A 13,172-nucleotide genomic window follows, 5' to 3' on the forward strand; every position below is an offset into this window, starting at 1 on the left:
GAGACCATGAACCTCTGTGAACTGGGCTGTTTTGGAATGCTGTAAAAGCTAATGCCTTCAGTTCAGACTAACAAGGTGGGAGGAGAGATGTGACCCATTTGGATCATGAATAAAACAGTGCAATAATATGCACTTGACAAGACTCCACCCCACTGTTGACATTATTCCCATGGACAGAGGCAGCAAGAGGGGAGAAAAGAATCCTGAACGTTGAATTTATACATGTTGCTTATGTACATTTGAAACTTAAAGTCATATTTAAATAACTCTATTGGCTCTCTTTCTCTCTTCTCCTTTTCTTCTCTTTCTCCCCCTCTCCCCATGTTGAATCCCCTAGCCTAACTCCTTGGGAACTTATAAGAGAGCAATTTCCCAATAAACCAGCCATATATATATATGAAAAGAAAAAGAAAATCATTGAATTATATTTTTATAAATATATATATAAATGATAATTGATTCCCTCAAAAATTTTTGCTTGCTGTGGTTACACAGTAAATGAAAGGTAAGTGCAGAGTGGTAGAGAAAAATATAAAAGTGATGAGCATAGAATATAGCCAACAACCACCTGCAAGCAGCCTTTCTGACATCTACATGTTCTCTGCTTTGGCAGAAGAGTTGAGGCACATGAAATAGAAACTAGGCTGAAAACTCATATCAGACAGATGGCCACTTGTAATTACCCCACCAATGGAAATTCCATTAAAAAAACTAGTGTGTTTACTTCCCTGTTTATTTATTTATTCCCAAACCCACATCTTAGAAAAGGAATAGGCCCCATCAGAAGTGCCAAAACCTGGTCTGTCCACTGGGGATCATGTTGAGCAGCCTTATTTGATGATCATATCATCTGTGTAGTTACAGAGTTTCAATTAAATGCATTCTTATCTTCTAGTGCTCAGAGCAATGGGTATCATTGTTGGACTCAGTCCTTTGACTAGAAGTACTCAGACACAGTTACTGAGGGAACAAAACAGATAAATTAATGGGATGTAAATCTTATTCTGAAGTAACAAACACTTTTTCCTTAATAAAGATGCTTCTAATGCTATCTCCCTCCTGACACAATGTATTTTGCATGAATTCCAACTTGTCGTTATTTTTTTTTTCAAGAATTCTCGGTGAACCTGGGGTCTTCAATACCCCACAAACAATTGTGTGGACTTGAGTTCTTTAGGGGAGAAAAGAAGAACTGATTAAACATTAATTAGCATCAAAGCCACAACTTCCTCCTAAGCTAATGGGTCGGGTATGCAGATCCTTTTCAAATATCAGATGCAAGTCTTTCCAAAAATAGGGCTTCCAAGTGTTGAAGGCGTACCAAGTGCTGGCTCCTTCACAGCAAAGCAAAGGAAATGATTGCCAGAGACAGGCCTGGAGTCTGCCGTGGTCAGATGTCACCAGTTTGCAGTGCCACATGTGATCCAAGAGTTTATGAATGATCTCAACACTTGGTCCCCAAGGAGAACATATGCATTACAGAGGTTACGGATACAAATTACAGAGAGCGCAATGTTTCCATGCAATTTCTAAGAATCCTTCAGCAGATTTTAAACATTAATGGAAAACATTAAGGAAGACTTGGCACTCTTAGCAAGACTTCAAATTATACTGTGGGTGAGGACAGAGCAGAGCTAAAAAAAGGACAGAAGAATAAAGACTTGGCTAAGGAGCTTGGAGCTGGCCATTCCTCTTGCGTGAATTGTGTGTTTGTGTATTGTATTCCCAACAGAATTCCAGGCTTCACAAAGTGCTATGACTCGAAAATGAGCAAGTCACAGGGCATCCTTGTTTATTCAACATGCTCCAGTTCATACTGCTGCTTTATCTGCATCATTTGCTGAGGGAATTTGCTTATACAAGGCGTGTTTCTGGAGGGGTGGGGGCTGGAATTGTCAGCTTGCTACAGGGGTGCCAGGATGTCAGCTTGCACAGCAGTACCAGGATGTCTCCCCACTGGGCAATTTCTTTCCCATTTCCCTTCTGTGCATGAGAAACCACTTATAATTTGTCCCCCAAATATAAGATTGTGATCTGTGTATAGCTGGTAGCAGACTTGTCCTTTCTAATCATATATTATATATCTATAGTGAATATAATAAAATATTTTTAAGAACAATTACCTTGAAGATTTGCTTTTAATACAGTAAAGGATAAGAGAAATAAAGAATGTGTTTGTTGTGTTATTAATGGGTAGGGTTTTGTTGCAAAAAAACAAACAAAAAAAAAAAAAAAAACCTGGCTTTAATATGAAAGGAAATTTAGCTTGAAAACTGGCAGTCAGCACTGTGTCTAGGGTTGACCTGTCCAAGCACACCACCAAGCAGCAAGATCTTCCTAGATCCTGCACTAGCTTCATCAAACCACGGAGCTTCTCTGGGATCATAGCCTGGCTGCCAGAAATGACCATGGAGGTAATGAGAATGCAGTGCTTCTTTAATGTTGGAAGTAGTCCTGACCAAGTCTAGTGTTGACCATTGGTAGGACATGGTGGTGGTAGGATGAGGGAAATACTGTGCCTGATTTTACTCATGGCCATCCCTTCTGTATTTGCATAGTAGCTTGAGATTCACTATTCTGTATAACAATCAAAGTTGCTGTTTTGATTTCTTGCATGAAAAAATATGCAGTAGTCTTCTTAGCACCTCAAAGTGCCTGGCTTTTCTATTAGACAAGCTGAGGAATGAAAACAGAGACACTACCCCTTAAGACCAGGCAGCTCGAGTTTTTCTTCAAAGTGCCATTGTAAAATTAAATTGAAAACATTGTGGTTTACATTAAATGATAAAAAGATTGTAACAAATCTTGAGATTTATAGTTCAATCAACCAATGAATAAGACTTGATTAATTTTTGTGTGGTCTCTCAAGAAGGAAGCTTTAGGAAAATACCTTCTCTAGATTTAAAATAAACAAGAAGAATTTTCTTGTGAATGAGTAGAAAATGGGCAATCACAGAGAAATTACATGCATGAGAACTGAATAAACAAAAGTTAGAGAACAAAGTGGCAGCTTAGAGACAAGAGAAGTTTAAAGCATTAATGTAAAGGAATAATTAGTTGTTTCTGAATGACTAGGGTAGGACAGTTATGGACACATTTATTGCAAGGTTTGAGATATAATTAGAAACATAGTTCTAAGCAACACATAACATTGTATTAATTTGACAATTAATGAGAGAATTTTAGTTCAACCTTGTGGTGGTTTGAATGAAAATTAACCCCATAGGCTCACATATTTGAATGCACAGTCACCAGGAAGAAAACTGTTTGAAAGGATTAGAAGGTTCAGAAGGTATGACTCCTTGAAGAAGGGTATCAGTGGGAGTGGGCTTTGAAAATTCCCACACCAGCCTAGGATCTCTCCTTCTCTGCCTTCGGATCAGGATGTAAAGTTCTCAAATACTTCTCCTGCACCTATCTGTGTGCTGTTATGGTGGTAACGGACTAAGCCTCTGAAACTGTAAACAACCCCAAGGTGAATGCTTTCATTCATAAGACTTGTTTTGGTCATGGTATCTCCTCACAGCAGGGAAACAGTGATGCAGTCAAATCTCTATAGAGTGAGCAAACAATTGATATGGCTTTCTTTTTTCATTTTAGGAAACTTGTCATAGCTACAATAAAGTGTTGAAAGGCATGGGATTTTATAATTTTAGGGAGATATAATATCTACTGAATGAAGGCAATGGTGATAAGATAAGCAAGCAGATGGTGTGGAAAATTAGCTACCATGATACCTGTCAAGATTCTAGTGTCAGGCACTCTGCACATGAACTCTGCACATATTTACCCCATGTTCAACTGACATAGAAGAAAACATAATGACATGGTTGGCAGTGAAAGTGTGTTGAGAAAAGTGTAGCTATTACTAATATTGGTGGTGGTGAATGATTTTTTAGAATAGAGACAAAAATTATCTTCGTATGGTCTTTAACCCTAATCCATGAAATAGCAGTATGGCACACAATAATTCTGGGCAAGTCATGGTTGTTGAATACTCATGCTGGTGTGATTACCTACAAATAATCTGAAAAAGATTGTCTCCACCAACATGAAGTGTTACGACTCAAAAAGCCTCACAATTCCCTGAAGATAGGTAGTCAATGGTTGGGGAAGACCGAGAGATATTTTTGTAGTGTTGTAGGGACTGGTAAGGTGCGTACATTCCTGTGGACAAATCATCACGCTCCTGTAAATAATAAGAATGATGCTCACTGGGTAGCATGAATTGCACAAGAATGCACAGAAATACACACGCATTGATGCACACATAGATTCTCACACAAGCGTGCACACACCTACACACACACACACACACACACACACACACACACATGAAAATACGAGAGAAGCTAGTTGAGTAATGGAAGTGACTTAGCAGGTAGGGGAAATGGAAAGACAGTAACGGCAGAGCAAATAAATTAAGTGCAGATATAAGAATATCAAAACGAAACCCACTATTATATATAATGAACGTACACTACTATCTCACTGTAAGGAATATGCCAGAGACTGGATTTGTAGCTGAGTGATCCTTAGTATGTATGAGGTACTAAGTTCCATTCCTAACATTAAAATGGCAAAACAGCCCATAATTTCCTGTTTTGTTTTATCTAGGACTGAAAGCCCCGTCTTTCTAAGCGCTGCAGTTCACTTAGATTACATACTGGGAATGTTAAATTGTGTGCTAAGGACTTGAGTTTAGTTCTCTATAGAGAAATTAGCAGGTGACTGTGGTACAGCTCTACAGGTCTCTCACCCAATGCTTAAGATTTTCCTGCACAGAGCCCAGGTTCAGTACTGTCTTACTTGACTTTGTCTTGAGACCACTGTTATTCAAGCTTATCATTACAATTCCTTTTTAGATTACCCTTCTCACGAGCAATTTAGTTTGTATAGGATGGTTTTCTTTATTCACTGGTGTGTGCATGACTACGTCTATCAATAATATTTTCAGGCTTACATTACTAATGGCCTCGCTGGGGATGCTGAGGGCGCTGTTTCACGGTGTATCTTTTGGAAGTCCTTTCATTGCACTGGGTCGCCTTATTGTTATTGCTAATTTATTTTAATGGGCTAAGATGGACATATCTGAGTGATAATTTGCTCCAACTGAGGTTATAAAAATCAAGACCAGAGATCTGATTACATTAGACAAGAGGGAGAAGAGGGTGAAAGAGTGGAGGTGGGAGACAGGGGAGTCAGAAATGCAAGATCTGAAGCTGTCAACCACCATGAAGTTAGTATAGGGTATTATAATACTAACTGCTGTTTTATACAAATCACAAACAAATTTGATAGCAATTTGGATCTTCCAATATTATGAGACTAAGAGTCTTCTTTCTTGCTGATGCTTGGATAGAAGTTCCCCTCTGTCTGCGTCAAGCAGCCCTATCAGATAATGTGCGGTGTTAGGAGAAAAGTAAAGAAAAACCAACTCTTAAGAAACTGCCCGGGGAGATTAACTTCTCTTCATTCCAGATAGCCATTGACAATAGAACCAAAGAAAAAGTTCAGCCTGAATCTAGCTTAGTGAACTAGTGAGTTTATCAGGTTGACCTATTGGGTGTTGGTGATAAAAAGAAAGGTACGTTTCTAAGCATGGGGTCCAAGAAAGCTGCCTTCACCCAAATCCCCTTCCCTGAGGGGCACCAGCCTCCCAGCTTTTACAAAACTAGGGAGGTGGGTGTTGTCATCATAAAAAGAGAAAAAGGTATGAGAATATGTTCAATGGCGGTGGGGGGCCATGAGGGTGTCTCAGCGGGCCCACGCCAAGGATCTCATAGAGACCAGACACACATGGGTATGGTATAGAATGGACTTTATTCAGGCATGGGGCAGGGAGTTAAGAGGGTAGTAGAGGTAGAGAAAGGCAGAGAGGGGGAGAGAGAAGAGAAGCAGAGGCAGGCCATGACCACGTGGAGAGAGGGGGGAGGGGAGGAGAACCCAAGAGGGGGCAAGAGAGAAGCTGAGGGTGAGAGAAAAAGAGATGCAAGAGAGGTAAGCAAGAGAGGAGGGGCTGAGCAGCCCCCTTTATAATAGGCCAGGCCTACCTGGTTGTTACCAGGTAACTGTGGGGTAGAGCTTAAACAGAATCCTAACAGTGGGAGCCTTGTGAATCTTACACTTTTTAAGTATTTCTTAAATGTCTGTGAGTTAGAGTATTTTTCTTGCTTTGCATATTCGTTAGCTATCTTAGTTCTTTGTGTAGGTTTGAGGCCTCCAGCATATTGGTGTTTTGTTCTTGTTGTTGCTGCTGTAGTTGCTATTGTTTTTTCCCTACTTCCAATTGGCTTTTCAATACCAAATGGTCAGTACTAAAAACACACATACAACAAACATAATCCAGACTGAAAAACGTGTGTGTGTGTGTGTGTGTGTGTGTGTGTGTGTGTGTGTGTGTAAAACAGGAATTAAATTTAAAAGGGGGTGTGTGTTCTAAAAACAGATCAAAGAGGGGTATATGGGAGAGTTTGGAAGGTATAATGGGATGGGAGAAATCATGTAATTATATTATAATCACAAACATAATTCTTTTTTTACAGTAGAGTTACTTACCTCGTAAACCTTGTGACTTTTATTTCCAAAGGCATAAGGAGACATCTCCTGGCTATGTAACACATACCTACATAGACAGATAAAGATGAAACACTTTTTTAAAAAATTAGGCAGTTAGAATCTCCTGTCAGAAGTAATGTGCAGGCTCTTTAAGATTTCCCTGAGTGAGACAGTGTAGACAAGCTTTGCCCAACACCTAAGGGCAACTGAATTGAGGCGACTGGGAAGACAGGAGTCAGACGCATCACAGGCAAACCCCAAAGAGCGTATTACAAGTTGAAGAGGGTACAGTACCAATTATACCATTATCTCACCCTACTCTCTGAGTGAACAGTCTGAAAGCCTCAAATTACAGATGCTGTTAGATTTCTTGGCTTCATGTGCAAATTGGAGTAATTTTCCTTTTTTTTTTTTTTGAATGCATAAACACATGTTATATTGTTTCAAAAGTGCAGTCCTTATAGTTTGTTTTACATATATATATGTATATCAAACTATATTTTTGTTCAAAAGACTGAAATTTTGCTAGTTGTTTCTCTGAGCCTATTTAATAGATAGAGACTGATTCTTATGATTTGCAATGCTCTTAAGCTCTTTGAATGAAGGCGCTTTGGCATTATCATTTTTAGGGGATGAGATCTGGTGAAGGGCCTTCAACTGGCCAGATGTGCTGTTTTTTGGAGCAGATTGAGGTTCTGCCAAAACACCATTTGTTGCCAGGGCCGGATATCATAGGGGGTTCCTTGCCCTGTTACCATATTTTTGCACTTCTTAGCATTGCATAAATAGGCAGCTGTTCTCTATTCGGAATATAAATTACTCACCAGCTTGCTCTCCCTGGAGGATACACCTACAAGAGGAAACTATGGTGTTAACCCTTCTCCTCTTGCATGAATGTCACACTTAAATGCACATCTCTCTCTCTTCATTCAGAAGCCAGTCCTTGTGCATAAAAATTATATGTCCCTTGCCAGTGAGACAAGAAGACAAAACAAAACAAAACAAAATAAAAACCTGTGTCCTTCTCAGTGCTAACAGGTAAACCTATGCTAAGCAGAAAGGCTTATGAATCTGAATCTAAGGATGAACAGTCTGTACAGAATGCTTCCCTGCTGCTCCTTCAATAGGAAGCGATCTGTTCTCTTATGTGGCTATGACTTTATGAAGACAAAAAGGCGTGTTAGAGGATGTTATGAGGAAAAAAAAAAGAAAAGAAAAACTGAAATTTTGGTAGTTGTTTCTCTGAGGCTATTTCATGGATAGAGACTCTTAAGTATTTGGAGAATGGATATTAACTTAAGGACACCACATAACAAAGAGAGATGCAGAGAGCTGAGCTGGGTCTCATAATAGGGTAGGGAAGGCAGCTGGCTTAACATAATAAACATTTTCAATAGTTGTTTTACCTAGCAGATTATATGAAGCTATCTAGTGATAGTTCTAGACAATATATACCATATATGTGTGTGTGTGTGTGTGTATGTGTATGTATGTATGTATGTATATTTACACACACTTATGTATTATATGAATATGCACATAGAGAGAGAAACAGATATACACCCAATGTTTGTACTTATTTGATATACAATGGAACAGTATATGAAAGTAGATAAGATAGATAGACAGATAGATAGATAGATAGATAGATAGATAGATAGATAGATAGATAACAGATTGATAGAGAGATAGGTGCGTGGGAGGGTGGATGGATGGATGTTTTACCTATACATAGTATAAAATAAACCATATTTAACAGAGTTTAATACACCTGTAATCAGTCCTTGACACAGGAGAATGATAGGATCACTGGTTTGAAGCCTGCCTAGGTTACATAGTGAGGCTGTCTTAAAAGAACATGAAAGCAAACAAAAGTAGATGCATAGGACAAAATAACGCTTCTGAGTGTTGGAATGTCAAAGAAAAGGAAAATGAAACATGAAGGCAGCAGAGAAAACATGTTTACCAGTCTCAACTCGTGTTTTGACTGCTTTATACTAAAATGGTTATGGATATTCTTTGCCTGAGAGTGCACGCAAACTTCTGATCTTGCCAGCAGAAGAAAATGATCATACTGATAGATAGCTGACATTTGGATATCTGACACATGCCAGATTTTTGGAGGTCCAACCTGCTGTTCTCTGGAAAGAAAAAAAAAACAGGGACAATTCAGGCTGCAGCCGTGCTGTAAGGGGTGTCTGAGTTCTTCACGTCACGCTGCCCAGATGTCACTTGGCAGGTGGAGAATGAAAATGAAGCCCTTGTGTGTGGGCGCTGGTGTGTTGCAAAAGCAAACAATGAGTCTGTTTGCTGAAGTGTGGAGTGCACCCCCAGTCAGGTCACAAGAAAAGAGAGCTTCTCGGAGTTTCTCAGCCCACTTCCTTCATAGAACCATATACACACATACCCATAAGCCAAGAGTGCACAGCTTGACTCAGGCTTGTTGTATCTTAAGTATTCATTGTTATGCATTTATGGACACATAAACATATATGGTTTTCTTTATAGAGAGTAGATCTGCATTATGTGAAATGCTCTATACCTCACTTGGTACCTAAAACTCAGAACTATGTCCCAAATGTTCTACTTCACAGCTGCTCAAGATCTCATGTTTAAAACTGGACTTTTAGCACCGATGTGTGCAAATGACACTCTCTACCACTGTCCCCACCAGGCAGCACTTGGGTTGGGTTTAGCATGTTTTCTAAAGGGCATGGCTTATGTACCTGATATATACAACATTTGGTGCTAGAAATGTTGGGTAAGACTTGAAGTTAATTTTGGCAAGACAGAATTGACCTTAAGCATGGCTTTAAACAATTTTAATTTTTTTTCAGTGTTGAGAGATGACTTCCGGCAAAATCCCACAGATGTGGTAGTCGCAGCTGGAGAGCCGGCCATCTTGGAGTGCCAGCCACCACGGGGACACCCAGAACCAACCATCTACTGGAAAAAGGACAAAGTCCGAATTGATGACAAGGAAGAGAGAATAAGTGTGAGTTCAATTATAAGAAAGGTCCAGAGAGACTGAGTTTCACATCGAAAGAGAAAATGTTAACATATTAAAAACACAATTGTATTTAAATGCTAATTTACCATATAAAACATATTGAAATGATTTAAAGGTGAAAATAAAATTTTGTATGGAATTTAGTAAGACAATCATGAGAGTTTATATTATACTAATAGCTATACCAATTTAAATATGTTACTGTTATTTTCTACTGTGATATTGGTATCTTATCTCTCTAAAGGTTTCTACTGGTCATTTATATTTATACACTGATATTAAAATATAAATGGTAGCCATTAGCATGTTAACTATCTCCCATTTCATACTAGATTCAGTATTATATAAAAATAATAAGGACAACCTCACTCAAATTAGACTTGCATTTGATATTATATATTAGTTTTACATTTAAATCAAATACAGTAACTGATATTTGATATATTTTATTAAAATAATTATTTCATTTGAGTCTACAATTTTTATTTCAAAATAAAAATCATATATATCTGCTATATTTGTTATAAATGAGAATTTATGCCATGTGAACATGGAGATGACATTACATAAAATCTAAATGCTTGGTAGAGATCACAATGTGAACTCATGTTTCTGCCTTCATTGTTAATATGAAAAGCTACAATGACAAGAATTTGGTCTTTAGCGGATTTGCATCAAGTGGCATTCTTTTAAAGGGGATAAACAATGGAAGATTGCAGCATACATTTAGAAAAGCTGGTTCATTTCCAAAGACATGGTGGTTCTGCTGCTTCTAGAGATACTTGGATAATAATATCAACCTTGCTGTCCTGTGTTCTGGAGCCCCCTTCCAGATGGTCAGGGATGAAGTCGTGAATGATTTGACACTCAGTGCCCAGGGCACAAGAGTGTGCCCACTGAGGTCATGAGGCAACTCTGGCTAAATCTATCCCACAATATCCACTGGGATCCCCCTCTACCAGGTACCTACATGTTATATTTCAGATTCACCTTGCCCTCATTTCCAGTAAGTCTGGGTTAGAGGGTCTGTTGGGACTCTTTCACTAACAAGGGCACAGAAGTCTGGCTTCTGTATTCTTTACTTTGATGAGTGGAAAAGCCAGCTCTTTTGTGAGAAGGTTCTAAGACAAGTTAGGTCATGTGGAACAGAGTGATCACTGTTGGGAACAAGCACAGTCACCCCGCTGTGCTCTCCACTAGGCCTACCAGCTCTGACTGGTGATCTTCCAGGCACATGACACCTGCAACTCCCAGTTGCCTACTTCAGACCTGCAACATCCCCAGGCCCCATCTTTGGCATGTCCCAATCCTGGAGCCCCTTCTCCTGTGGAGGCTCTGTACAGGCACCTTAGCTGAAAGGGGTCCTGTGCCCTAAGTTTCTACCTCATACCTTTTATAGAAAAGGACTTGAGGGCCCTTTTGTTTTCTTTTGCTTTTCTTTCTTCCTTCCCTATGCCTTTCACTCAGACCAGCAGCCAATGCTAAAGTTGTACTGTGCATCTTGTTTAGACTTGATATAGGGGACCTCTTTGGATGGGAAATGGAATCGTGAATTCACTGTCCCTTCCCTCCAGGTCAGTCTCTGTTGTTTCTCCTTTGAAATATGTGATTGCATTAGGTCTTTCCATGTGAAAGAGCTCTCCTTATTTAAATAAAAAAGTATAAAAAAATAATGCGAAACATGCTTGCAGAAAAAAGAAAGAAAATATACCCTTTGACTTTTGTTCTATATCAAGTCATCTCAAAATTCAGTGGTTTATCTAAGCTATTTTATTTATAATCTGGCTCTTTAAAAAAGAATCCTTGTCTTTATGCAGCAATAGACTTGATTGTTCTTAAATAATCCAAATTATTAACTCGAACCTCTTTCTTTCCTTTTTTTTTCCCCTTTGGGTTATTTTGTGAAGATCCGTGGTGGGAAGCTGATGATCTCCAACACTAGGAAAAGCGATGCTGGCATGTATACCTGTGTAGGAACCAATATGGTGGGAGAAAGAGACAGCGACCCTGCAGAGCTCACTGTCTTTGGTAAGCCTGTCTTCTAGTCCACATTACGGCTTAGCTACTTTTCTCATTTCTGTGACTAAACACTTGACAGGAAGCAGCTGAACAGAAGGAACACCTGGTGGACATAGTAGTGCAAGCACGGAGCAGCTAGGTGCTCACCTCGTGTCTGTAGTCCTGCAATGAAGAGAAAACAACACTGACACTCGCTTAACTTTTTCCTTTAAACTCAGCACAGGACCACAGCTCACAAGATGGTATTCTACAGATTTAGGGTAGGTTTCCTACCTCAGTTAACCTAACGTAGAAGTTCCCTCCTGGACAGGGTAAAGTTGGTCCTTCTCATAATTCTTCTTTTCCCTGTCAATCTGAAAATATTGATCATCACTAATTATAAATAGTTGTGATTGCATTAGGTCTTTCCATATGAAAGAACTCTCCTTATTTAAATAAAAAAGTATAAAAAAATAAAGCTAAACATGCTTGCAGAAAAAAGAAAGAAAATTTACCCTTTTATCACTAAAAAAATTTTATCACTAAAAAAATTCAGACATATATGAACACTTATTCATTAATTAGAATAATCAGTAGTGCTTAGAACTGGAATTTTAGGGGGTTTGTGGTGAAATTTTTCATGTCAAATTTAAAAATATCAATATATCTAATTTATTTATGTATTTAGGATATTGTCCGTTAACAAACTGTTTTGAAAAGGCCACTATTTCCATGACAAATTGAAATAGTTAACTTGTCCTATGTGCATTATTCATCCTGTTTTGATATATCTATCATGTATCAGACATGTATGTATGTGAACATAAGTCACAAACACATGTGTGCTTGTATATGTATTTAAATTTGTATTAACAGAATTTTCTTTACTCATTCTGATAGGATTAAAATACCTGTCTTCAAATATTAAAAAACCTATCTTAATTCCAAGTATATCATAGCAAGATTTCTACTTATGTGTGGTGTTGTTGCTGTGTGGTGTTGAAGTCTGGGATAGGTCTCTAATGAGGCTTCTTCTGTATCTTGAGAGGCACTGTCCAGTCTTAGGATGGGGGAAATCATGATGGAAAGAGATGTAGTGATGTACTTTTGGTTTTGCTTTTTGAAGAAAGAATAAACTCTACTTTTAAAACTTCCTGCACACTGAGTAATCTCTGATACTACTCCCTGTGGATATGCCCCTGCTTGAAGTCCCAAATGCAGAAGGCAGGAAACCTCCCATAATTCATTAAAGCAATGAGTAAACATTACTCTGTTCAGTGTGTGCCTGTAGACTTCTGTTCACCTAGTACATAGATAACTATAAGGTTGCCTCTAAATTGTATGCAGTCATCTTTAAATGTCTCAAAACTCTCTACTCAGGCATGAATAAAATACAGTTTTGTCTGGTAAGATATGAAATTAGTGGTCACTGAATATCAGCATTGAAAGCCAAAAAGTATAGCTCTTCTATTTAAAGAAACACTCATTGCTATTTTTGTAGCTACCACAATGTCTTGAGTAGAAAACATTGCATTATAGCTGTATAGACTGCCTGCAGAAGGAAATTGAAATGGTTCGATGTCATTACCAAAGCAATTAGATCTAC

At 38.5% G+C, this 13,172-nt stretch overlaps 1 protein-coding gene across 5 annotated transcripts in view; it reads left to right on the forward strand.

The window, feature by feature from the left end:
* Positions 1-13,172, forward strand: part of Robo2 (roundabout guidance receptor 2) — a 506,393-nt gene that overhangs the window by 344,476 nt on the left and 148,745 nt on the right. For all 5 annotated transcript variants that reach the window (XM_052158220.1, XM_052158221.1, XM_052158222.1 and 2 more), the window contains exons 3-4: positions 9,396-9,553; positions 11,476-11,596. In XM_052158220.1, coding sequence (XP_052014180.1) covers positions 9,396-9,553; positions 11,476-11,596 — 279 coding nt within the window. The remainder of the gene's footprint in view (positions 1-9,395; positions 9,554-11,475; positions 11,597-13,172) is intronic.

The sequence above is a fragment of the Apodemus sylvaticus genome, chromosome 15 (genome assembly GCF_947179515.1).
Source record: "Apodemus sylvaticus chromosome 15, mApoSyl1.1, whole genome shotgun sequence".
Taxonomy (NCBI): Eukaryota; Metazoa; Chordata; class Mammalia; order Rodentia; family Muridae; genus Apodemus; species Apodemus sylvaticus.